Below are 24,788 nucleotides of genomic sequence, written 5' to 3' on the forward strand. Positions count from 1 at the left end.
CCAATCAGAATAATGTGGTTTAAAGGTGAAGATATAGAGAACTAAAACGGCTTATTTCAGACATGAATGAACTGAGATGTCGTACCAATTATGCCTAGTATGTGGTAAATTTTATATAATAAAAAAAAAAAACACCCAGCACGCCCATGCGGGCGGTTTATCCTTCAAGCTCGGGTCCTCCTGGGAGCTTGAGGGTCATGCGCAGTATCTTAGCTGTTCCCAGGACTGCGCTCTTCTGGACAGAATTCATTTATATATATATATATATATATATATAATATATATATATATATATATATATATATATATATATATATATATATATATATATATATATATATTATATATATATATTCTCTCTGCATGTTCCTCTTACGGGCTACCTCCACCTAAACAGAGTTTATTTCAAATTATTTTTATCAAATAGTTTTTTTTATTGTATTTTATTTCATTTTATCGCTACACTTGAGTCTCACAGAATTAAATAAAATCTTGTTTAATTTTCTTAAAATCGAATGTACATCAATTTTAACACTGGTTTCAATAAGTGCTCTGCAAGCAAAACATTATTTTGGCGTTATTCTTAAATTTTACTGAGTTAAGCGCATTTTAATCAGGCACCCTCCTCGCGTGATGTCACTACTTTCTGAAGGCCCCGCCCAGTCCAACAGGAAGACAACAGACCTGTAGTGGGATGCTAATTTGAGGCTGCTGGCGCTAATTATACGTACAGTTTTCGTCCAAAGCCGACGCAGCTTTTAAAATGCCATTATTTGATGGGCTCGGAAGCGGAGGAGAGAAGACTGCGATTGTTATTGACTTAGGAGCAGCATACACAAAGTGAGTATTAACCGTTAGCCCGCCCTGCTAATAGAGCCACTCAGCTAGCAAAATATGCTAAAATGCATCTTTGTTTTCTGAAATAACTCGCCCGCCTCTCAACTATAGGTTTATTTTAGGGAACTGAAGACTTAAAGTCTAACACATCGTTAAATTTGACCCCAAAAAACCTACTACAGTTTTGGTAGTGAATGCTGATGTGGGCTAGCTTGTTAGCCACGTAGCCAATGCTAGGCTAGGTTAAGTAACTGTCAGCATTCAGCTAGCATTTTTTTTAAGTTAATGCCAAGTGCTATCAATGCTAATTTAATAATTTTAAAAGCTCTCTCATTAGACCTTAAACATTCTTCTTTCGGCTGCTTCTTTTAGAGCTCGCCAAAGCAGATCACCTGCCGTCTCTCATACCCTATTTCTAGGACTGCCTATCGCTGTCACACCAACTCTCTGCATGTCCTCCTTCACTACATCTTCCCTGGCAGCTCCATTATCAACATCCTTTGTCCACCATCCCTCCTCTGCATATGTCTAAACAATCTAAACGTTGCCTCTGTAACTTCACAGTCACAGTCCTCACATGTGTTGTATATTAACGGGTATTTATAGAGAGCAAATGGATCTTTATTTACTGAAAGCATTTCAGTGTCATTTTTGTTATATTTTGCTGGAAGGCAAACAGACATTAAGTCATGTGAAGATCAAGAGGACTGTTATTATCTTCTCAAATACTGTCGTCTTTGTTTGCAGTTACTGCCACAGAACATCCAACACAAATATGCACTGTTGTTTTATTTACAACTAAACTGTAGTGCTTTTGCCCTTTTTATTAAATGACTGTGTCTTTTAGAAATACGTTTTTGGTTTTCATAAAGTTTGAGGGAACTAAAATTATAGTATTTAAAACAGTTACTGGTAATGATTATTATATAAATATTTATATTTTCAGCATCTCCTATTATGCTAGCTGACAGCTTCCTTTTCTCACAGATGTGGCTTTGCAGGGGAAACGGGGCCCAGGTTCATAATTCCGAGCGAGATCCGCAAACCGGGACAGCAGCAGGTGAGAGTCTGCCGTGTTCTGCAGTGGAATTATGTAGAATTATTTGTGGAAATGGAATAAACAAAAATATTTGGTATTTGATTTCTCATATTCAGGCAGTCAAAGTGGTTCAGTACAACATCAATACAGAAGAGCTTTATGTCATCCTCAAAGAGTTTATCCACATACTGTACTTCAGGTGAGATTCTTCTCCAATAAATGACTAGGTTATTGAAGTTCTTTTTTTCTTGCGGCTACATCACATCAGAGTTTGTTTTCCCATTTGCCTCATTAGGCACCTTCTGGTGAACCCTCGCGACAGAAGAGTGGTCATCATCGAGTCCATCCTCTGCCCATCCCACTTCAGGGAGACACTCACAAAGGTTTTCTTCAAACAGTTTGAGGTACGAAAGAAGAGACACGTGCTGGGATCAGACCAGTTAATATAAAGTATCTGTTTGCAACTCTGTGCACAAAAAACAAAAACCCAACACGACAGAGCACCATCAACTCTAAACAACAAGTCAGGAAAGATTTATTTTCTCAGTTTGGTGCACAGCTGTCATGGAAGCATAAGCTTTGAGGTTGTGATGTGTGTCATCAAGTTCTTGGCACACGAGTGCACAAAAGTTGATTAGCAGAGAACAGCAGGTGTCCCCGTCATTCTACCTGCCCTAGTTCCCTGAACTGCTGCGCTTCTTCTCTCCTCCTGCAGCTGAGGTAAAACCACACTTGATGATCACAGTGTAATCCACTTAAAATTAGCTCTTGTGTAAATCCCTCCTTATATTTAATTAATTTGACCTGATTTAGAAGAGGTAACTAATGCATTTATTATGATAACTACTGTTACTTGATGCAGACAAATTATTTTGCCTATGGGTGCCTCATATTTAAGTTTTGTTTGTTTGTTTGTTTGTTTTTTGTAGTTCATGCTCAAGGTTGTGTATGAAAGTCATGGCATCATTGAGTATGCTCTATGTAATGGATAATAGGAAATAATAGTCAGTGTAATTAGATGCCTGACTCATAAATGACTGTTATCAGTGGCAATTGCATTGTCAGATGGGTAATAGATAGTAGCCTAATCTACATATCATGTTCAACACTTTAACAACCTGTTATTCAAATTTTACATGATTTCCACGTAAACTTTATAATAAGCTAGAACAATCTAATAACTGATAAACAAAATGATTATGTTAACAAGGAAATTTTAGTTAGTAGAGGAATTTCTAAAGTTTTACTCCATGAATGATTTCATTTTCTAGGTGCCATCTGTGCTATTTGCTCCCAGTCACCTCATGGCCATCATGACTTTAGGCATCAACTCTGCACTCGTGATGGACTGTGGTTACACAGAGACGCTGGTGCTGCCCGTATCCTTTTCCCATCATGAGCGTGGTCTCTAGAGTGAACAATATGGTCTGCTATATACATGCTATATGTTTTAATTAATGCATCTTACACATATTTACTATTTGGCAGGCATTATTGTACTGTTAGCTTCAGGTCTAGGACATTTATGATGCTGATCTTAACTCTGGAAATCAGGTTTGTGAGTGTACTCCTATTTTGCCAGCCTGGGAAGCTTTGCCTCTGGGAGGAAAAGCCATCCATAAGTAAGTACTAAAGGTTCTAACATCATCAGTGTAGTGATTTGTACACATTTAACTGAGAAAATAATCCATCTGAGTCTCTCTTTCCTGCATCATGATTGAAAATCTCTGACTGTTGAATTGAATCATTTCAATCTCTTGTTTCGTTGCATAAAATGCATGTGTTTGTTTATTGTAGGGAGTTAGACAGCTTTCTCGTGGAACAGTGCACCGTGGACACAGACACAACCACAGGGCAGAGCGTACAAGCCGCCATTGGTAAATACAGAAAGTCAGCACACACCGTCTGTCCTCTTCTTTTAAATGGGGACACTTGTGAAGGCATAACTCTGTTATGGACTGCTGATTGGTTTTTACAGTGCCAAGAATAGAAGAATTTAATGGCTGTGACCCATTATGTAGCATTTACTATTCATAGGAAGAACTTGTTTCTGTGTGACATTTGAGTGAATCGCTTTTTCAGTTTGTGAATTATGCATTATGCATACAGTCTATTTTAGAGATTCTCTCCACATTTTTTCTTGATGGAGGGAACCAGACTGAGTATATTGAGTTGAGCTGTGAGATCTACAGCTGCAGCAGAATAAGAAAAGATATATATATATATATATAAAAATTTAAAAAGACAACAGGGTGTCTGTCTAGATGGGTCATAAAACATCTCTGCAGTGAGCACAAAGCCACTAAGATCTCTGTAATTAACTCTCTACCACTGACTTTGAAACTGTATTGCCCCAAAACTGTGTAATGATAGTAGTGCCAAACACCAAAAAAGTCTCTGCTTCAGCAGTGGTGGCTTTTCCTGAAGTTTTTCATAGCTGGATTCGTTTCAGACCCAGCAGTCACACTTGTCCTCTGCTGCAGTATCGGCTTCTCTAAGTGCTGATTCAGCATCATAAATCAAACGGGAAAGAGAAATAGGAAAATTGGCTGATTGATGCATAAGTAAATTCAAGAAACTGAATGTTCATTTCTTATATTCCATTTTTAATCTCTTAACCAGGGACTATCCCAGAAGAAACAGTGGAAGACATCAAGGGTAGGTTTGACTGACATTCCTTATTTATGCCATCCTTGAGCACCATGGACAGTCTATACACAAACAAATCTGTCTGTCCATCCTTCATCCCCTGGAATATTCTTGCAGCGAGGTTGACCTACATTTTCTAATCAACAGAAGTCCTTGTTTTTACTCTGAGAACAGTTTAAGACCTGTCTGTGTTTCCAGGATGTGGAGGCTACAGCCTTTTTGTTGATAGACAAAAGTGTGTCTTTTAATTTTTTTGCAAGTAAAAAATTCCTTTGCATTTTGTGTGGCTTTTTTCTGGAACAATGAAGGATTAAGAATAGGCGAAACACCCATCCACTTATTTTTATAATGATGCAAAAGTATAATTTACTGAGACTGCTGCAAAATGGGGTTGTCAGCTATGTAATAAATGTTTCATTTGGGTCTTTATGTCTTTTTAATTCATTGTAAGTCATGAACAAAAACCACAGTTATGGAAGGAGTGAAAGGAAAATACTTCAACTCCTTATGCTTGGTCGCAAACATTCTTGTCTACTAGTTTGGTTATGTGACCGCCAGTGCTGTTTTGTTTCCTGCAGTGAGAACTTGCTTTGTCAGTGACCTGCAAAGAGGCCTCAAAATCCAAGAAGCCAAATTTAACTTGGATGGCACAGCAGAGGTAAGTCAGCTCTTTGTATGCTGCTTACCACAACTGCCCAAACATCTGTGCTGAGTAAATGACAAATGCTGCACTTTTTAATGAAACACTTTTAAATGTGTTCATAGCGGCCCGCCCCTCCTCCAGATGTCGATTACCCGCTTGATGGAGAGAAAATCCTGCATATCAAAGGATCCATTAGGTATGCTGTCATAGTCTGCTTAAAGAAAGAGTTAGACAGAGAGAGCCTTCTATTTTCCTGTAACGTTATACAGCTTCAGGTATTTCCACGTGTTCTTATAATTAAAATGACTGTGTAATCACCCTCAGCTTGCTGTTATAATTATCATAAAGCCATTTTCTCCTTTTTTCCAGGGACTCGGTGATGGAGATTCTGTTTGAACAGGACAACGAGGAGAAGAGTGTGGCCACTCTGATACTCGATACTCTGGTTAAGGTAAAGACAAGTTTCTCATTTAGTCATAGTAATGTGTATCGTTAATATGTTATCTGTGCTGATATTTACTGAAAGTACTATTTATACCTTGGTATAAATATATGTTATATGGTTTTTGGCTACTTTTGAGACATTGGCAAGCTATTGTGGTCATGAGGACCACTAACAGCAGAGACCATACTAGCTTAGGCTAGTCGTTTTAAGAAAAGCTTTCACTCCACATGTTTTGATGCATGATCAATCATCCAGGTAAGGCAATCTTTGGAAGTTGTTTCTGGACGTAGCCTCTACTGAAAAACATCCATCCTGGACAGGGAGGAACGCTGGTTTGAGCGTGGAGTCAAGGAGGCCATTTACATGAAAAGGGAAAGACCATCTGTGAATCGAGGAGGAGGCCTAAGGGTCCATCTTTCACCATCTTAGAATGCTGTGATTGCAACCGTTGCCCATCTGTCTGGAAATGGTACTCATGAACATTGATCAATGGTCTTTGATCAGTGGTTGTTGATCAATGGTCATGACAATTTGCATATTAATGATCAAGGAACTGACCTCCCAGCCCATTGTTAGTGGTGCTGGTTTCAGTCATTTTGCAAATGTAGTGTTTATAAGTTTGGGGAAACTTGCAGTCAGGTGAGACTGAAGAAGTCATTTGGATGAGTGACGAAACGTTTCTCCCATTGAAAACACTTCGTCCAGATGAACAGAATCAACCTTTTGGGATTTTGGACATAGTGGTCTCAGTTGGATAAACTCGGGGTAGGGGGAAAATCAATACAGCACGGTGTCGTGATATTTTGTGTGGTGATATTGTATCGATACAGAGGGTCAGAATGTAGACCTTTTATTTAATAAATTAAAATACTCTGGGAATACTACAAACAAGACAGCTAACTCGCATTAAATTCCCTCTACTGAACAAAACATCCAACACTGGACACATTTACCACCTAAAATTCAGAACAAGCTAATGGCTAATGTAATTGCCAACTTGACCCCTTTCAATTGTAGACGAATAGCAAACCTACTCTGTCTTATGGCAACATTTATGGCAGGTTTTACTCTGTGTTGGTGTGCTTTACAGTCGCATTATGCAGCAAGACATAACCTAAGTGAGCTAACATTATCTTATTGGATAAAACGGATACTGGGAAGTTAAACGTGGAGGAAATAATTTGCAGTTGAAAAAGATGATGGTGTCACCGAATTACTCAGCTTATTGCGAAATGTTAAAAATTGCAGCAATATATTATCACGGGTGAAGTATTGTGTTAATGTTGTATCGTCAGCTGTCTGGTGATTTCCATCTCTAGGGGAAGCAGTTTTTCACTCATCCAAGTGACTCCTTCAGTCTCAGCTGTCTGCAGGTTTCTCCAACTTTATAAACAGTATATTTGCATAATGAGTGAAACCAGCACCACTATCAATGAGCTCAGTTTCATGATCGTCAATATGCAAATTGTCATAACCACTGATCAGTCTCCAAGAGTGCCATTCACTCTTGGAGAGTTGGGGAGTGACTGTAATCACAGCATTGTAAGATATTGAATAATGTACCCTAGGCGCCCTCCTCGGTTCAGAGATGGTCTTTCCCTTTTCACCTAAAAGGCTTCCTTGATTCCCTGTTTAGTAACAAGAACCAGCCTGTAGGTGTAAACACAGCTCCAAATACTCTTTGCACACAAGTACTCACATTGTCCAGCACTGAAATCTTTTCCCCAGTGAACTTGGTGAAAGTCATGTCATGCTTGTTTTGTCCTGTATCACTTTCCCTCTTCTACCATTCGTGAACAGGTTTTCTTTAAGTGTGTTTAGTGCAGTCCTCTAACAACCCGTGGCAGCCGTTTGTCACTTACTGTAGAACAGAAACTAATGCTGTTCCAACTTGATGACTACAGACGTGTTTTAAAAATGATAATTGTGTGGATGCTTTAAGCAAGACTTAAGGCTTGTCCCGATATACTAAAACCGTGATTTTTTTTGCGCGAATGTCTCACGACAGTGACGTAAGCGAGTGCGCCGTTAGTGACAACAGCTGTGTGCAGATCAACAATGGATCACATATCGATTGTGGGAGAGAGTATGAGCGTGCAGCGTTTAAAGCGTGGAAGTACTGACCTTACTTTGAGTTTGATTCCATAAAAAGTGACAAAAACATTAGCGTCCATCGTGCAAACTTCCAAGCAAGCACCAAGTGCGCAACGACGTAATGGGAAATTCACAGAGAAACTCGCGGATTCTTCAACTGACCGCGGCACACCTGCACCAGGGTAAACCTCCGCCTACCGCAGTCCTGCTTTACAGGTGAAAATAGAGCAACAGGACCGCTGAGTCTTTGACTTTATTTATTTTCTGCTGTGTTTTACTTGCATCTATTTGAAAGAGTGAGTGTAAACACAAAAAATATTTTATGTGCTGGAATGTGCAGAAAATAGGTTTAAATGTTAAACTAATTTATTCAAGTCAGAGAATGTTGCATATAATTAAATTTTTGCTTGATGCATAAAGTTAAAAGATTAAAACTATAAAACAAGTTAAAAAAGAGACTTTTCCATTTGATTACATTTTGTATGATGGATTATGCAGAAAAAGTAGAATTGGGCTGAAAGATCTATCGCTTTATCACCTTTCAGGTTGTAAATCGTGTTTTAAAAGTAACTAAGTAATTAATTACTTTTGAAAATAAGTAATCAGTAAAGTAACGGGATTACTTTTTGGGGGAAGTAATCAGTAATTAGTTACTGATTACTTTTTTCAAGTAACTTGACCAACACTGTCTCAATCATAGTATTTCTGCTAAAGCAAAGTACTTCTCTACATCATAGTATTTCTGCTAAATCATAGTATTTTTGCAAAATCATGGTATTTGTGCAAAATCATGGTTTTGGGGCCAAATCATAATATTTCCATTATGTTATAGTATTACTACTAAGTGGAGGAATTTCTGTTATGTTATAGTATATGTGCTGAATATAGATTATTGTGCCAAATCATAGTATTTATGCCAAATTACAGTATTTCTGGTAAAAAGCAGAAATAGTACCTTTTAGCAGAATTTCTGCCAAAAGATAGTATTTCTGCTAAATCAGAGTATTCCTGCCAAATCATAGTATTTGTACTGAAACATAGTACTTCTGCCCAATCATAGTATTTGTACTAAATGATAGTACTTGTGCCTAAATCATAGTATTTGCCAAAGTCATGTATTTGTACTGAAACATAGTACTTCTGCCCAATCATAGTATTTGTACTAAATGATAGTACTTGTGCCAAATCATAGTATTTGTGCCAAAGCATCGTATTTGTATGGAGTCATAGTATTTCTTCTAAATCATAGTATTTCAATCAAATCTCAGTAGTTGTTGTTAAAACGCAGTATTATTGCCAAATCATAGTATTTGTACCCAATCATAGTATTTCTGCTAAATCATAGCATTTGTGCCAAATCATGGTATTTGTACAAAATCATAGTATTTCTGCTAAATCATAGCATTTGTGCCAAATCATGGTATTTGTGCAAAAACATTGCATTTCTGCTAAATCATAGTATTTCTGTAATCTTATAGTACTTGTACTCAATTATAGTGTTTGTGACAAAGTTTAGTATTTGTACCAAAACATAGTATTACTGGTAAATCATAGTATTTGTGCTAAAACATAGTATTTCTTCCAAATCACAGTATAATCGCACAATAAAGGTTCTTGAGCCACATCAGTGTTTGTGCTAAAACATAGTATTTGTGCCAAATCTTAGTATTTCTTCTAAATCCTAGTAATTCTGCTCAATGATAGAATTTCTGCTATGCTGTAGTACTTTCTTGCTAGATTGTAGTACCTCTGCTAAGTCAAAGTATTTCATGTAAATCATAGTATTTCTACCAACTCCCAGTGTTTCTGCTAAATCATAAATAATGTTTTAGCACAAATTATATGATTTGGCTCAAATACTATGATTTGGCAGAATTTTCTGTTTCAGCACAAATGCTATGATTTGGCAGGGAAAAAATATTATTTAGTATAAATACTAAGTTTTAGCAGAAATACTATGTTTAAACTTTAAAAAATTCTGCTATTTCTGCTAATGTGTGTTATTGAAATGAATGGAACACATTATCAATGTGGTCACTGATTTTGCATGCTGGGTTGAGCTGTGTGATGAGCTTCCGTTCTCAGACTGGGAGGCCCGGGTTCAAATCCTGCTTATGGCAACATTTCTTTCGGTTAACAGTTAAACTTTTTTAACTCTTTTCAGCAGAAATTCTGCTTTTTCAACTCTTTTCAGCAAAATTTTCAGCCTTTTCACCTCTTTTTAGCACAAATCTCAGCTGTTTTCAGAAAAAAAAAAAACCTCTTTTCAGCAGAAATTCTGCTGATTCACCTCTTTTCTGCAAAGTTTTAGCCTTTTCACCTCTTATCACCACAATTCTCTGCAGCTTCTGCTCATTTTAGCAGAATTATCAGGCTCTCCACCTCTTCTTTGTGAGAAAGAGTTTGGCGCAGTGAGATGAGTAGCTGCCTTGAGACCAGAAGGGCCAGGTTCGAATCCTGCTCAGGGCAACGTTTTTTTTGTTTGTTTGTTTTTTTTCCCAACTTTTTCAGCTTTTTTCAGCAGACATCTTCAGCATTAAGGCATCCACACAGCATTTTCGCAGGAAATGTATATTTTTCTAGTGATAATTGACTTGAAGTGGAAACGGTGGCATTTTTTGTTTTGTAAAACCCATCAGCACTGGAAACTCCCACCAAAGCAAAATACTCATACTTGCTGCACTGCTCCTGTAAAACAAAAGGGAAAAAAAGGAGTTGATAAGCTTTCCAGAGGTTGCCGGTGTCACTACTTACACAACGCTGCCTTATTACATCTAATGTTTTGGATTTGGATGCATTTGCATTAAACACATTAAAGTGAGCCAACACTTTTAAAGATCCTGCTCTATGAGCCATGACTGGAGTGCACTGACTGTAAACACGGGGCAACTTAAAATGTGTTTGCTTGCCCCTGCTAGCCTTGTTTTTATAAGAGGAAGGTTCTGTCAGCTCTCTCAGATTGAATTTTTCCTAAATACGAGGAGCATCGCAGTTTGTCCAGGCATTTACTGATTCTGAGCCTGTTAGCAAATCCCATTTAATTCCAGACCCCTGTACCATCACTGTCAGCTCTGTATCATAGCATGATGCCATTCTCACTCTCCTTCTTACTTGGGGAATATGAGTACCTAGTTTGGCTGAGCGTTTGACCTTGACCTTCAGTGTTAGGGCAAGGTCAAACAGCATGGAGCATTTTGAAATCTCAAGTGTTTACAGCTTTTTGAATCATTTGGGTAAAAATCATAAAAAATACCATTTTAGGTTGTTGCTCAAGGTTGTCAGGCAGAGGTCATACATCAGTATGTGGTTACAAAAAGCAAGCTTTTATAAAAGTTTTAAAAGTATGTTGTGATACAGCCGTTATCAGACATCAAAGTTTGGGGGAGTTGCACTCTGCGTGCTCTTGTTATTACTAGTAACTCATTTGATATAGTTTAAAATTGAGTTAAACTGAGTATTAGCACCACCCGTGACCAACATGACCAGATTTTGATAGAACATCTGTTAGATTGGGAATAGTGAAGGTGGGAGTGATCTCTGTCAGCCTAATCTAATGCATAGAGTCCCGCCCGTCGATTCTACAACAATTGTTCACACTATTTGGTGTGCTTCAGCTCAGTGTGTTATGTACTATAATGCAGGTTTCATAATTCCTTTGATTTTTGCTTCATTGATCTTTCCTAGTGGTGGATTTTAGTTTGTTCCTTGCTCTCCTTTACTGAACCTTTAGCATCTCTGGCTGGAGGAAGTTAGCAACCCCCGCAGCGTCGTTCTGCACATTATCCAGCAGTTAAACGGGCTGTGCAGTTTGACTTTGTTTGGCTGCTGTGCTGCAACCATTCAATGCAACTAAAAGCATTGTTGCTCTTCACTACGGGGATCCAGTCAGTCCAGAACAGCCTATTTAAACTCATAAACCCAAACAGCCGACTTCACACAACTTCACACTTTTACTGTAATGATGTAAACGTTTAAGTCGGATGTTACACAATAGTGAACTGCTCATAATGTTCTGATGTATTGCAGCTCCCCTGAGACCACTCACAATAACGTCACAGTCCCTGTTATGTATCATGTTGTTTTAGCCCATTTTACCAGAATCCTTCTGTAATGCTGGGATGACTCCCACCTCCTGCCTCTTTCTCCCCGTAGCAGCAGTCGGATAGTGAAGAACAGATGTTTTCCACCGTTGTGTTTTTTTTGTTTTTTGTTTTTTTTTCCAAAATATCTGTTTGTGTTTGTTTTAGTGCCCCATCGACACCCGTAAAGTGCTCTCTGAGAACCTGGTGGTGATCGGAGGCACCGCCATGCTGCCCGGCTTCCTGCACCGCCTGCTGGCAGAGATTCGCCTCCTGGTGGAGAAACCCAAATACAGTAACGTGCTGGCCAGCAAGAGCTTCCGTATTCATTCTCCCCCTGCAAAGCCCAACTGCACTGCGTGGCTTGGAGGTCAGATATGAAATTAAATTGAATATTCATGCTGAAGTGAAGGCTTGTGGATTAAAAAAATCCATCACAATCATCACTTCTGATAAAACACACTGGCAGCATTTTTCTACTTTTAAGTAAGAAGAAAAAAAAGTTTGTGGCTCCTCTTGTAACATTTGTAAACTCCTCACCAGGTGCCATCTTTGGAGCCCTTCAGGACATCCTAGGCAGCAGGTCTGTGTCACGGGACTACTACAACCAGATGGGGCGAATCCCAGACTGGTGCTGCTTGAGCTCCCCTCCTCCCGAGTCTTTGTATGAAGCAGGAAAGACCCCTCCTCCACTGATGAAGAGAGCCTTCTCTACAGAGAAGTAGAATATATTAATTCCAACATTTCAGTAATCTGTAACATAACATCACAACACTTGAAGTTCACGACACAAACAGCTCAACGTGTTTTTAATGTCAGGTCATCAACCTTACAGTTATTGTATGTGTTTTTATTTTGACTGTTTGATCAGGTGAGCAGAGTTTTGGAAAGAGTATCAAAAGAAAACAGCAGATGTTTGGATTTTTCAGCATTTGGAATATTTTTGCACATGAATTCTCGCTCTATTAAATCTGGAATATTGTCTGAGCTCCACGAAGCTGCGTCTTCTGTTAAAGCCTCATTTAGCGAGATGCTAAATCTGTATGTACTTCTCTCACTCTGATCCACACCTCCTGTTTTATTATTTTTTTGGTTGTTTTTTTTTGTTTTGTTTTTTATTTTCCTGTACTGTTTTTGCACTTAAAGTGAGTCGCACAATCCACTGAAAAGTTTCTAGTCTCTACCAAGGTAAACTTAGTCATTGATTTGTCAGCAGACTTACAGAAAATGCTGCTGTGTAAGTCATTTATTTTGGTCACAAGCCACGCTTCCTGCTTCTATTTAGTGGGTCAGCGTGATGCAAAGTGTTCGCCCACACGTACGCAATATTGATGAAGTGTAATCAGGCTGAGTAACTGAGAAGATTTGTGTGTGTGTGTGTGGTGTTTTATCGTGTTGTTCTGTAGTCCTCAAACCCTGTGGAAATACACAGTCAAACATGCTTTCAGTGATTTTTCTCCCATGAAAAGTGGTAACTGTAATGTTTTATAAATAAATATCCAGACTGACAGGAGGATGTTTGTGTAGTTCTGGGATTAAAAAAGAAAAATGAAGAAATTGAGTTACATCCACTGCCTCTGCACTCGTGCTGCACTGTGTTTAGATGACGGTGTAGGTTATGTTCTTATTCAGCCCTGCCCCGACACACTGTTAATGCCTGCATGTCCTGGAACCGAGTCACATCTGTTTGGCCTTTTGGGTCACATTAATCACTCAGTGCTGCTCTGTCTGACGGCTTGGGAACCAGTAGCATTTACCCACAATGCACCTGTATATCAAGACTGGCAAACAAAATTGTGGGAAATCAAATGTTTGGATTTCAGTGACAGGAATAAACACTGAGTGATGCAGATGAAACGAAGGTGTGCATTTGTTTCTTTTTCATTTTCTTTAGTGACGGCAGTAAGCCGTCATTTCAATTTGGAGTGTAAAGTGAAAGCTTTGGTGAATGCTCAGGCACAGGCAGAAGTTTGATCGTACATGAATGATCCTTTACTGAACATCAACTAAAAACAGACTTGCCCACATCTGCACATACAGAGCAGCGCTGTCCCACCTGCTCCCACTGCTGCAGCTGAGGGAAACCCCACGTTCCCCTGAATAGAAGTGGGACTGGAGTATCAGCGTGGTTCCCAGAGACAGGAAACAGCAGCTGTCCGTCTCTCTGTCTGACCTCTTGTCTATCTGATTTGGAAGCCTAGGTGGGAACTTGGAAAGGGGACTCCCCAGATATTGGTTCAGCCCTTCCTTTTAGATTGCAATAAGCAGTCATTACACAAAATCTTTATTTGATCAAAAAGGATCGGTTATGACTTTTTATAATTTTAACCATATGAATTCACCATATGTGCAAGTAATGTGAGCCAAAAGCTCAGGCTTCACTTTTTTCTATACTCAAAATCTTTGACGTTAATGAGATCAGACAGCCCTTATGCAGTCATTTTAGCCATAGAGCTGTGGCTGTCAGCATGGAAGCCATTCAAACCTTCTGTTTGTAAGAGGCAGCCAGTCAAAAGAAAGGTGGTTTAAAAGGTAAGGAAGGGAAATGACACTAAAACAGCCTATTTCATACAGTGGATGAATTGAAGGGCTTCAAAAGGACTTGGTATAAGAGACAAATAAGAAGTCGTGCAAAGCTGCCTTGAAGAATCCACAAATATATGAAGTTGGAACTTGCATTGTAGGCCTGTGCTAGGCTTGGTGAGTACACTATATTTGCTTTCTTTTTAAAATAACAAGATTATCATTGTTCATTTAAGATTTAAGATTTGAATGTAATTTTTCTCTGAAGAGCACCAAACAAGACCAACATCAGTTTTGTGGTGAGAGGGAACACATCCTCCGTCTTTGGTATCGCCTCCACAGAGGCTATTTTTCAGAACGCACCAGACTAAGTATCCCATAAATCACAGTAGCTGTGAAAGCACATCTGAGCCCGCCTTATAAATGTAAGGCCATGCCCTGCAGAATCCGAGAACAAGAAGTGTGATGTGGCTAGCTCGCGGCACTTGCGGACATGCGTGTAATCAGGAAATCAACGTCAACTGTAAGTAGGAGGATCAGCAAACTGCAAGAGAGCAGGTGTTGTGTAAAGTAAAACGAGACATTTATATATCAGCTAAAGTAGACGTCCTGATAACAGCCACACATGAGTGCACATACACGTGGCGAAAGGGTAGCTCTGAGACATTCTGCTCATTCCTGTCACATCAGTTCTGATAACCTGAGGTCTGCTGCATGTGTGCCGAGACTAAACACGCAACACTCGAAGGCCCCGAGTGCAAAAACAATGTTTGGGAGCCTTAAACTTCTCAAACTAACAACCAGATCCAGAAGTGGAGCCACATCAGTAGAGATGCACCTTGTGCTCCCTGTGCTGTGCCAGTTAGTATTTCAGTATTGTAATCGAGCCTGAATAAAGCATTAGATCTCTTTATTTTAGCTCTTTAACATCAAATCACAGGAATGTCATGCTTGGAAATCCATCCAGTTTGTATTTCAATGTTCCAGAAATCTGGAACATTGAAATAAAAACTATTGTAAAACTAATATAACTGTTGTACTTTGGCGCTATATAAATGAAACTGACATGAATTTATTTTCATTGAGCATTTAATCCACTACACAAGGCAGCATCAAGTCTGAGTTAGTTCTTGGTTTAAAATATATGTAATGTGAAAAATCTATTAACAGATTTGTTCTCTGCAGACGTCATTGTAGTTGTCACTCAAAGTAAATTGCATAACTGCATTATTCGGTTGTTGCCATCAAAATGTTGCAGCAGAAACGGACCACACAATCAATGCCCAGGCTTCTTTGGCCTAATTTTGTTGAGCCTTTCCTGTTCTTAGCTTGTATTGGTCTTCTGCTGCTGTAGCTCGTCTGCTTCAAAGCTCAACGTGCTGTGCATTCAGATATGCTCTTCTCCTTGTATGCAGATGGCAAGAAGTGGTTATTTGAGTTACTGTTAGCTTTCTAACAGCTCAAACACTGTTAATTCCCCTCAGACCTCGACAAGACCTTTCACTCAGAAAACAAATGCTGTATTTTTTTTATTTTTTATTTTTGCCTCATTCTCTGTAAACCCTAGATTTGGTTGTGTGGGAAAATCAAAAAATTATCATCAGTTTTTCAAATACTCACCAGAACCAGTCTGGCATCAGCAACTGACTCAGTCACTTTCCTTCCTCATTCTGAAGCAAGGTTTGAACTTCTGTAGATTTTCATTGAAATCTGTAAATTTCATTGAACCGCTGACATGACTGAATGTATTCCTCTGTTGTTATTTATGGCTGCCTAGTAACATAAAAATTATCTGTTGACACAGCACATGCTGTGATCGGGGACCATTCTTAATTTCGTTGTTCTCGTGACAATGACAATAAAGTTTCTGATTCTGACATGTATTTTTTTCTTTTATTAAACACAGCATATAAAGCGCTGCTTATATGATGCTATGAACTCTGGGTGGTTAACTTCAATATTTGTTGTGGTCAGCAGCTGAAACAGCTTTGGGATATCTGAAGAATTTATCATAATTTACAGATGACACTTCACTGACTTTTATTTGCTTTCATAATTAAATAAAATATGCTTGTGTGTTCTGATGTAGGCTGATAAATTGCATAAGATAATTATTATTTTTGTATGTACAATACTATGCAAAAGTTGAGTCACCCCTCATTTGTTTAGATGTTGCTCCTCAAAAAGGTAATGGATGCAGTGATTTTATTAAAACATGTGCAAACATACAATGAAAAATATAAAACAGAAACGGAGTTTATGCAATTTAGGTGCACCCCGCCTCTAGCCCTGCGACAGCCTACATCAAAATACACAAGCATATTTTATTTAATTATGAAAGCAAAGGATAAGCGAAAGAGAATTAATGGATTTCTAAAAGAAACTAGAAATATTTATACAATAAATACGAAAGAGCCTAAGGATACAATTTAAAGCTGGTTCTTTATCAAGTTGTTTTTTTTATTTTTTATGGTTTAATGATTCACAGGTCAGCGTTAAGTGGTTTAACAACCAAAACTTTCCACTGAAAATGGTCAGGTGCAAGAACTGGACTGAAAACGAGTGAAAAAGCAGCCAGAATGGAGAAAAAAGTTTGGAACAAAATATAAAGAAATGAGAGAAGGTTGGAAACTTGTATAAATGTATTCGACTGACTTCTGAAACGTTAAGCTCAGGTTTAGACAGTCACGAGGCTTCATTAGGATCATTTCCCCAGGGACTGGTGTTGGTGTACGTGAGCGACAGGACGGACTGATTTTACATCACCACTTCCCTTGAATTCTTTTCTGCAACTGTCACCGGTTAATGGTAAGCGTATATAGTATACATTCAGCCATGCTGGCGCGCGCTTTTCATCGCAGCCTTCCTCGCGCAGCGGGACTGTGCTCGTTATAAAAGCTCCAGCCGCTTCTCCGCTCTCCCTTCAACATTTTCATTTCTTTCTGGCCGACTAGAGGATAGCAGGAACTCATTCCCGGCAGCAGCAGCATGCAAACTTTCCTCGGAATCCTGCTGCTTCTGCTGGTCCTTCAGCGGGTACCTGCGCAGGTAACTCCACCACCAATTGGATTTTCTCTTTTTTTTTCTTTTCATTTTCCTTTTAAGGTAAGGGTTTAAGACCCATCACTGCATTACTTATCAAAGTTAAAGCGGGCTAAACTTAAGACTGAATCTCTCTGGCTGGAGTTTAGTGAAGTTAAAGAGAATTAACGTTGTCCTTTTTCCCGACTTTTCACTTGATTCCACGCGTGACAGCATAAAACAGCTGTACCCCCACAGTGAATGCGCTATCTGCACTCATAGTGGGTTACCAATAATCTGTGTAGACGTAACTATAGCGTCAGATGTGTGTTGCTCATGCACACAGAGATTTAACGGGCCCCAGAGCTCAGCTAGAGGCTGTAATGTGGCTGAAACCGCGCTCACAAGCTGTAATTTTGCATGCGATTTGCATGTTTCCTGGCTGTTATGAGGGAGATCGTGACATTTTCTGCGTGATTTTCCCTTGGGTGCTTCTTCTTGGTGTGCAGCTTCATACCCGAGGCCACACAGGCACATTTAGTATCACCCAGCAGGGCGCTAAGCGTACAACGAGTATCGGTTACAGTGATAAGGTGTAGGGTTTGTTGGTTTTTTTAACACACTGCAGAATAGTTTTAGTATCCATTCCCAAAAGCTTCTGGGATATGTGAGTTGAAGAAGACTTTAGAGTCACCTTCAAAAATATTGCATTACACTAACGAAGATCTCCTTTGTGCTATGCAGACTGCGTGAGACAGAACCACTGGTTAGTACCATTATTATGAATTTCCACTATGGGTCACAGATTTAGTCTGACCGGAGGCCATTTATGAATCTGCCCCCCTTCCTTTCCTCATAAATTACAAACCTAATCAATGCACTGTGTTGTTCACAGCACGTCATGGCTGAATACAGCTGTTGTATGCAGCTGGTCCAACTGGTGGATGCTGCGGCACATTTAACAACTCTTGGCAGAAGCCAACTCGTTAAATTATGCTCTTTTATACTGCCTGAGCTATAGAAGCAGTGTCTGTGTGTGAGATTAGGAAGCCTCCGTTCCCATCCGTGTTCGCAGGGTTATGAGGCCAAGAGAGAATTTTAAAAAAGAGAAAGAGATCTCTTACATTCAAAAGGCAGAAGAGAGCCAAGATCAACTGTGCACGCCCCAATTTGTGGTTCAAAAAAATCGGGAACTTTGCCAGTCCTGAGTCTGCAGGCCGGGCTGTGAGAACTTCAGAAAATTCATGCTGTGTCACATTTTACTTTTCACTTTTTCAGCATCGCTTTTACTTTGGCTGTGGTTAGTGTGTAACAGTCCCATGAGAGAATGCTCAGCTATTCTCAGCAGCTATTCTTCACTGTTATTCTTTGCATGTTTTCAAGGCTTTTTGACCGCGTGATAATAAACCAATTGAGAAATCAGAAGCACTGCTGTTGTTTGCTGGCTCATTTTACAGCTTTTTTTTCCCCTGCCGATTTTCAGCCGCACAGCAGTGCGCTCCTCACACCATATTGCGTCATCCTTTTTTATTATCTCATCAATGTGCCTGCACTAGTTTTATTTTTACACCAGAGGGTGCTCCATAGCTGCAATGAAAACCATTTCCACCATGCCTGGTTCCCCCCCTTCCCCAAGATGTTTTAATTTAACACAATTCAGTGGGCTACATACTGACATTCATGGATACATAGATAGATGGTATAGGTATTATTATAGGTGTTATCAGTGTCTGTATTGATCTACCAACTTCTAGGCTCCTGGCTATTTGCTGGTCCTGTATTATCTCCAACAATGTTTGGCTCTTTTTAAAAAAACAAAACAAACAAATTGAATTATTTTTATTATTTGCAGATATCAGATGAAGGGGGTCCCAATACAGGTAAGAGTGATGCCCTTTATCATGGCCCACTGAAAAGGCTCTCCTACCTGCTGCAAATGACTTAAAGATTAAGATCCAACCTCTTATGTAGTAATTCAGTTGTCTGAGGTGATGGCAAAGTGCTCGTGTCAGGTCATGGACCAGCTGGTGTATGTGTACGATGAGTACCCCCAGTCGGTGGAGAACAACTACATACCTCATTGTGTGGTGGTGCGCCGATGCTCTGGTTACTGTTCGGGTGAGGAATTCAAGTGCCTTCCTACCCTCGAACGCAACGCCACTCTGCAGGTGAATCAAGTTCTGTTCACATCAATTGTATTTATGTAACACTACAACAACAGTCGCCTCAAAGCACTTTATTGTTAGAAAAAGACCCGACAATATTAGCAAGAAAACCCCAACATTCAGACGACCCCCTGTGAGCAAACAATTGGTGACAGTGGGAGGGAAAAAATCCCTTTTAACAGAAAGAAACCTCTGGCAAACCAGGCTCAGGGAGGGTTAGCCATCTGCTGTGATCGGTTGTGTGACCATGTAGCAGAGAGTCAGAGATTAAAAACAAGTAACGATGATATGCAGAGCAGTGTATAATAGTCGAAAAAGGTGAGTGACAAAGAAAAACTGAATCATGGGAAGCCCCAGCTGATTAGGCCTATTGCAAGATAACTAAGGGAGGGTTAAGGATCACCTGATCCAGCCCAAACTATAAGGTTTATCAAAAAGGAAAGTTTTAAGCTTAATATTAAAAATAGAGAGGGTGTTTGTCTCCTGCCTCCAAACTGGTTCTACAGAGTGGCCTGAAAGCTGAAGGCTCTGCGTCCCATTCTACTTTAAATACCCTAGAAACCTTAAGTAAGCCAGCAGTGTGAGAGTGAAGTGTTCTGTTGGGGTTGATATGGTATGATGAGGTCTTCAAGATATGATAGCGCCTGATTATTCAAGACCTTGAGAAAGAGTTTAAATTTGATTCCAGATTTAATGGGAATCCAATGAAGTGAAGCCAGTATTGGAGAAATATTTTCTGTTTAGATTCAGTGTTTACCTTCATGTAGAGTTTCAGCTTCTTCTTTTTTATTTTCTCAGCTGAAGATTTCTTCCCAAGAACAGCCCGTGGAGCTCACATTTCTAGAACATCAGCAGTGTCAATGCAGGTCCTTTACTGAAAACCTCATCTTTCTATTAAACACTAGATCCAAGATTATTAGTTATGCCACAGCTGACTTCTAAATGTGTCTGTGGTTTGTTTCTTCTCTTAGAGACCCTGAGAATCTTCCGTACTATGAAAGATCAGTAATTAAGTCAGTAAGTAACACAGTGAGTAATGAGTGTTTTGTCTATCAGAGTTGAACACATCAATATTTCTGATGTCTTTCTCCTGCAGCAGCAGCAGCAGCAGCAAGTCCACTGAGAGCAGACCTCGGAGGAGGAAACATACCAAGAAATGGCTGTAGAAAGTAAGAGACTGATTGCTCCCCTGTGGCACTCACACACACCTTTCTTTTTAAATGATGTTTGGGCATTTACAGCTACATTCATCAGTGTTTCCTCCCCTTTGCCAGACCACCAAGGGCAGCAAAGCTAAGCAATATCATAATAGTCTGGGTGCTGCTGTGTTGCTCTTCCCTTTGATGACCCTGGATAAATTCAACAAGTACTTCTGATGAGTCTGTGCTTCTGTAAGGTCGCGAAGTATTTGCAATAGTCCAGGGTTACTGATAGTCTGAAGGTTAAGTTTAAAAATCTTTTATCGGAGAGAAAAAAATATCATGCATGAGGAAGCGCCGAGGCTTCTATATCTACATTCTTAGTTACAGCAGGCAGCCGAGCCTCTGAGCGCACAACTCTTCACTATGTTTGCACTAACTCATAGGTTTATTTTTTTTCTGGCATTTGGGGATAACGGTTCCACTCTGACTTTGAAATCGCATCTGACAACATGTTCAAATCTAACCTCTGCGCAGGGGAAGATACATTTTATTTATCAGGATTTCAATAAATCCAAGCAGTTCAATCCCAGAGCAGCAGCAAAGCCATCATTTTACAGACAGATCAGAGACACTACCAGCTCTCTCTCTCTCTAATGTGCTTTTTTCTTTTATTATTGATTTTTTTTACAAGGGGAATTATTATGTAATGAGCAGTAAATTAATGCACAATTACAACTTTGCCTCAAAGAGTGAAATGGGTACATTGTAACCAACAGCATCAGGTGGCACCTTATGAAGTTGCTCTGCATAATGGCCTCCTCATACATTCAGCTTGATGCTTCAAATTTATAACAGAAAACCTTGGTTACTAATGGCCGGTGTGAGATTTGGAAAGAAGTCTGTGTCTGTACTGCAGGTAAACAAAAGAAACGATGCCACTAAGTAGCTCTCTGCAACTGTTGCACGCAGAAATCGCTCCCATAATAGGCTCGTCTTTTCATCACCTCCTGAAAGGAACTCTTATTATCAAATAAATTCATGCAGTGAAAGATGAAATCCACAGTCTTTTTTTTCTTTTTAGGGCAAAATTGCATTGGGTGAAACTAACATAAGAGGTGAGGTGTGCAAATGTAGTCTGAGCAGTCTCCGCTGGGTGAATCACTTGGATGTCTTCCAAAGTCACAGCCTCCTTAGTAAAGGAGAAATTCATTTTGTCACTGTCTGAACTGTGGTAACACAAGAAGGGAATTTCAATTTAGAAGCCTCAAGAGCATATGCGTTTTTAAACTTGATACTAGCTTCAGCTGAGCACGGTGATCATATCATCAGAGCCAGTAGGATCTGCAGTGACTGAGTTGGGTCTTTTAAGTACTGGCTTGAAAATAACTTAGGTTGTTTCGGGGTTTTTTAAGTTTGAAGTTGTGGTTTCCTGGTCTTACCATTACCAAAATTCCCCTACTAAACCACCCTTTGGACTTCAGTTTGTCTGCTTGGTGGTGGTCTGCAGGTTTTTCAAACAAAAGCAGCCGAGGAACACGTGTGGTCTCGGTGTTCTGCCTGTTCTGGTCATGATTTGTATGCCGTAACTCAGGCCTGGAGAGCTGCTGTCTCACAACCCACTGTTTAGTGGTCCGGGGACCACACAGTTGCAGCACAGCTTTAATTTTTTCCATCAGATTCAGAAGGCTGAACTATATTTGCAACTTGAGGGACATAAATATTCTCTTTGATGTCGTCATGTGAACGTTTAGCGAACGTTTGAGTGTTGACTTTGTTTGTCCAGGAGGATGATTTACCTTTAATTTCTAAGAAACTTCACTTTAGACCGTGGCGCTGTCTGACCTTGCAGGCGCTGTCGGCTTGTTTTGTAATCAATCGTAAAATGTCAGAACTGCCAACTTAGTGGTGATGTGCAGGGCTGAGATTGAATTTAGCACATCAGTGGGTATCATAGCATTCAAATTCCATTTGAAATTTGAGGATTAGTTTGGGATGTGACGTTAAAAAAACACTCAACCTCATAGACATCTAACATATAAGAAGGAATGGCTCTACATATGCTCAAGTTATCTTGAAAGGGGCAAGCATTGGATGCAGTGTTTGGGTGCTTTCTGCTTTTTAATGTTAACTAAACACCTGTAAAACTTCAGGACTATTTTTCTTCACAAGTGGACACAAAACAAGGTGAAAACCTTCCATTTTGTCATCTGAGGAAGCTTTTTATACTCTCCAGTCTCATATTGACTTTAACGTCCAGAGTTTTATAGATAGAGCGGGATTGGACACAAGCAATTCGGAACATCTTTATTTAAAATAATAATTTAACCCCTTCATTCGTATGTTTCTGTCTTTTTAGCTGCCAGTTCCAGACAAGAAGATCACTCTTCGCTGATTTGCACCTGGTGAATATGGAGTGGTGAACATCACATATCTCCATCCATTCCCATATATTTTATAACTTATATACTGTTTTGTTTTGGTTTTTTTGCTGAGTAATCACCAAAGCAACCCTAACCCTGGATGTGTACAGTTCCTTTGGCCATGGCCTCCATTTTTCCGTTTTCATCTATTTATCTTTTCACTTTAAGCTTGCTGCTGTGTTACGTTTTCAAAACAGACACAGTATACAGAACACATACAGAATAGGATCAGAGATAATGGCTGGAATGCTTTGAGCTTTTCAACCAGGTTTAAAGCCTAAATCCATCCCTTAAGTGTTTATTAACTTGTCAGATTAATGGCATGTGGTGTCTTTGTGATTTTTATTCTGCTGTCTGCATTTTTGTGCCATTTGTATATAAAAGAATATTTATATATGTATCTATTTTGTTCACAATGACTAAAAATAAAAATAAATATATAAAAAGTGAGAACCCCCCCCCCAAGTCATTATTATTATTATTATTTTAATCCTATATCATGTTTTTATCATGAAAAATGATCTTTTTCTGATCGAAGTCTATCCCAGCTGTGATAGGAGGAAAGGTGGGGAACACTCTGGATAGGTCGCATGTTTATCCCTCTGTGGCGTGGTGTTAACCTCAAACAACAAACCAGAATTTTTTGGGTTATTGCAGTGTCCATTTAATTTAATGACTGAAGGCAACCTATTGTTCAGTAAAATGAGGAGGAGATGAGGGACTGACCTTTGACCTGGTGGCGAAGCACTCTTGTCAGGAACAAAATCCACATTGGATGTGGTGCCAGCTACTGCCAAGACTAATATTATTTTTACACGTTTAAATTAAAAACTATGAGCATGTACACAAATATATAAAGAAGTATATTTGGTTGTTTGTAAATAGATTTTGATATAATTAGTTTCCTAAAACAGCATTTTTTTTTAGGGGTTTCTTACCTGAGGGAAACATTATGCAGTTAGATCACTTTTCTTGGGGCAAAAACTAAAGCAGAGGTTCTGTTGTTATGGAAACTGATTGCTTTAGGCGCCACCCTGCTACCATTGATCCGATGATTGTCTTGCTAACAAGCTGTTACAGCATATAATACCCAGGTGATCTTTTGAATCAGGCGTGTTGGAACAGGAACTGGAGTCCTCATGAGAACCTCTGTGTTAATGTTTCGAGAGCACTGGGTGGTGATGTGTATACATAGTCAAACCAACCACTAATATGAACTTATACTAACTTCGGATCAATTCAGTTTTACTTATATAACAACAAATCACAACAGCAGCCACTTCAACATGCTTTATATTGTGAGGTAAAGACCCTACAAAAAATAGAGAAAATCCCAAACATCAGACAAATCTTTACGAGCAAGCGCTTGGAGACAGTGGGAAGGAAAAACTCCATTTTAAAAGGAGAACCAGACTCAGGTAGGGGTAACCTGCTGGAGGGGAGGGGACGAAAGACGCATTCTGGAAGACAGACAGATTTGAATAAATAAGGATTAAATGCAGAGTGGTGTATAAACTGCTCTGCACAGAGAGTGAAAAGAGGGGAGTTCCTGTCAGTGCTGTCACTGGGCACAAGAACTGTGATTGGACAGTTAGGGTTATTCTCTCAGTGAGGACAGTGAACTTACCCAGAGTGAGAGCGAGTAAAAGTCCCCAGCATCAGGTTTTAGGAACAGTTTTGAGGAACAGATTCAGAAAGTTCCACATAGTATATATAATGTCAGACACAAAC

At 39.4% G+C, this 24,788-nt stretch overlaps 2 protein-coding genes across 6 annotated transcripts; both read left to right on the forward strand.

Moving 5' to 3' along the window:
• The first annotated feature begins 636 nt into the window (after nt 1–636).
• actr10 (actin related protein 10) lies at nt 637–13,643 on the forward strand. Its single transcript, XM_005917663.2, has 13 exons — nt 637–840; nt 1,825–1,897; nt 1,993–2,075; nt 2,172–2,280; nt 3,148–3,255; nt 3,431–3,498; nt 3,674–3,753; nt 4,499–4,534; nt 5,104–5,183; nt 5,291–5,364; nt 5,538–5,619; nt 11,955–12,156; nt 12,330–13,643. Exons 1-13 carry the CDS (start codon nt 764–766, stop codon nt 12,509–12,511), a joined length of 1,254 nt encoding a protein of 417 aa, XP_005917725.1. The 5' UTR covers nt 637–763; the 3' UTR covers nt 12,512–13,643.
• Nucleotides 13,644–17,128: 3,485 nt separating this feature from the next.
• pgfa (placental growth factor a) lies at nt 17,129–23,480 on the forward strand. 5 transcript variants are annotated; one of them, XM_042219117.1, is made up of 7 exons: nt 17,129–17,414; nt 19,183–19,210; nt 19,302–19,498; nt 20,294–20,361; nt 20,467–20,512; nt 20,589–20,664; nt 22,994–23,480. In XM_042219117.1, exons 1-6 carry the CDS (start codon nt 17,298–17,300, stop codon nt 20,616–20,618), a joined length of 486 nt encoding a protein of 161 aa, XP_042075051.1. In that variant the 5' UTR covers nt 17,129–17,297; the 3' UTR covers nt 20,619–20,664; nt 22,994–23,480. The 5 variants fall into 5 exon arrangements, 4 of the variants coding, with proteins under 4 accessions (XP_042075051.1, XP_042075052.1, XP_042075054.1 ...); XM_042219118.1 differs by having other exon boundaries at nt 20,592–20,664; XM_042219120.1 differs by having other exon boundaries at nt 19,343–19,498.
• Nucleotides 23,481–24,788: the final 1,308 nt, after the last annotated feature.

The sequence above is a fragment of the Haplochromis burtoni genome, unplaced genomic scaffold, assembly GCF_018398535.1.
Source record: "Haplochromis burtoni strain Fernald_Lab_line unplaced genomic scaffold, NCSU_Asbu1 Contig_28, whole genome shotgun sequence".
Lineage (NCBI taxonomy): Eukaryota > Metazoa > Chordata > Actinopteri > Cichliformes > Cichlidae > Haplochromis > Haplochromis burtoni.

Excerpts from the sequence above, each read along its gene's own strand:
- actr10 (XM_005917663.2), top strand. The coding sequence starts at position 764 with ATGCCATTATTTGATGGGCTCGGAAGCGGAGGAGAGAAGACTGCGATT. Across the intron at positions 3,256-3,430 it reads CAGAGACGCTGGTGCTGCCC|GTTTGTGAGTGTACTCCTAT; the intron begins GTATCCTTTTCC and ends TCTGGAAATCAG. Across the intron at positions 5,184-5,290 it reads ACTTGGATGGCACAGCAGAG|CGGCCCGCCCCTCCTCCAGA; the intron begins GTAAGTCAGCTC and ends ATGTGTTCATAG.
- pgfa (XM_042219117.1), top strand. The coding sequence starts at position 17,298 with ATGCAAACTTTCCTCGGAATCCTGCTGCTTCTGCTGGTCCTTCAGCGG. Across the intron at positions 19,499-20,293 it reads AACGCAACGCCACTCTGCAG|CTGAAGATTTCTTCCCAAGA; the intron begins GTGAATCAAGTT and ends TTATTTTCTCAG. Across the intron at positions 20,513-20,588 it reads AAAGATCAGTAATTAAGTCA|CAGCAGCAGCAGCAGCAGCA; the intron begins GTAAGTAACACA and ends GTCTTTCTCCTG.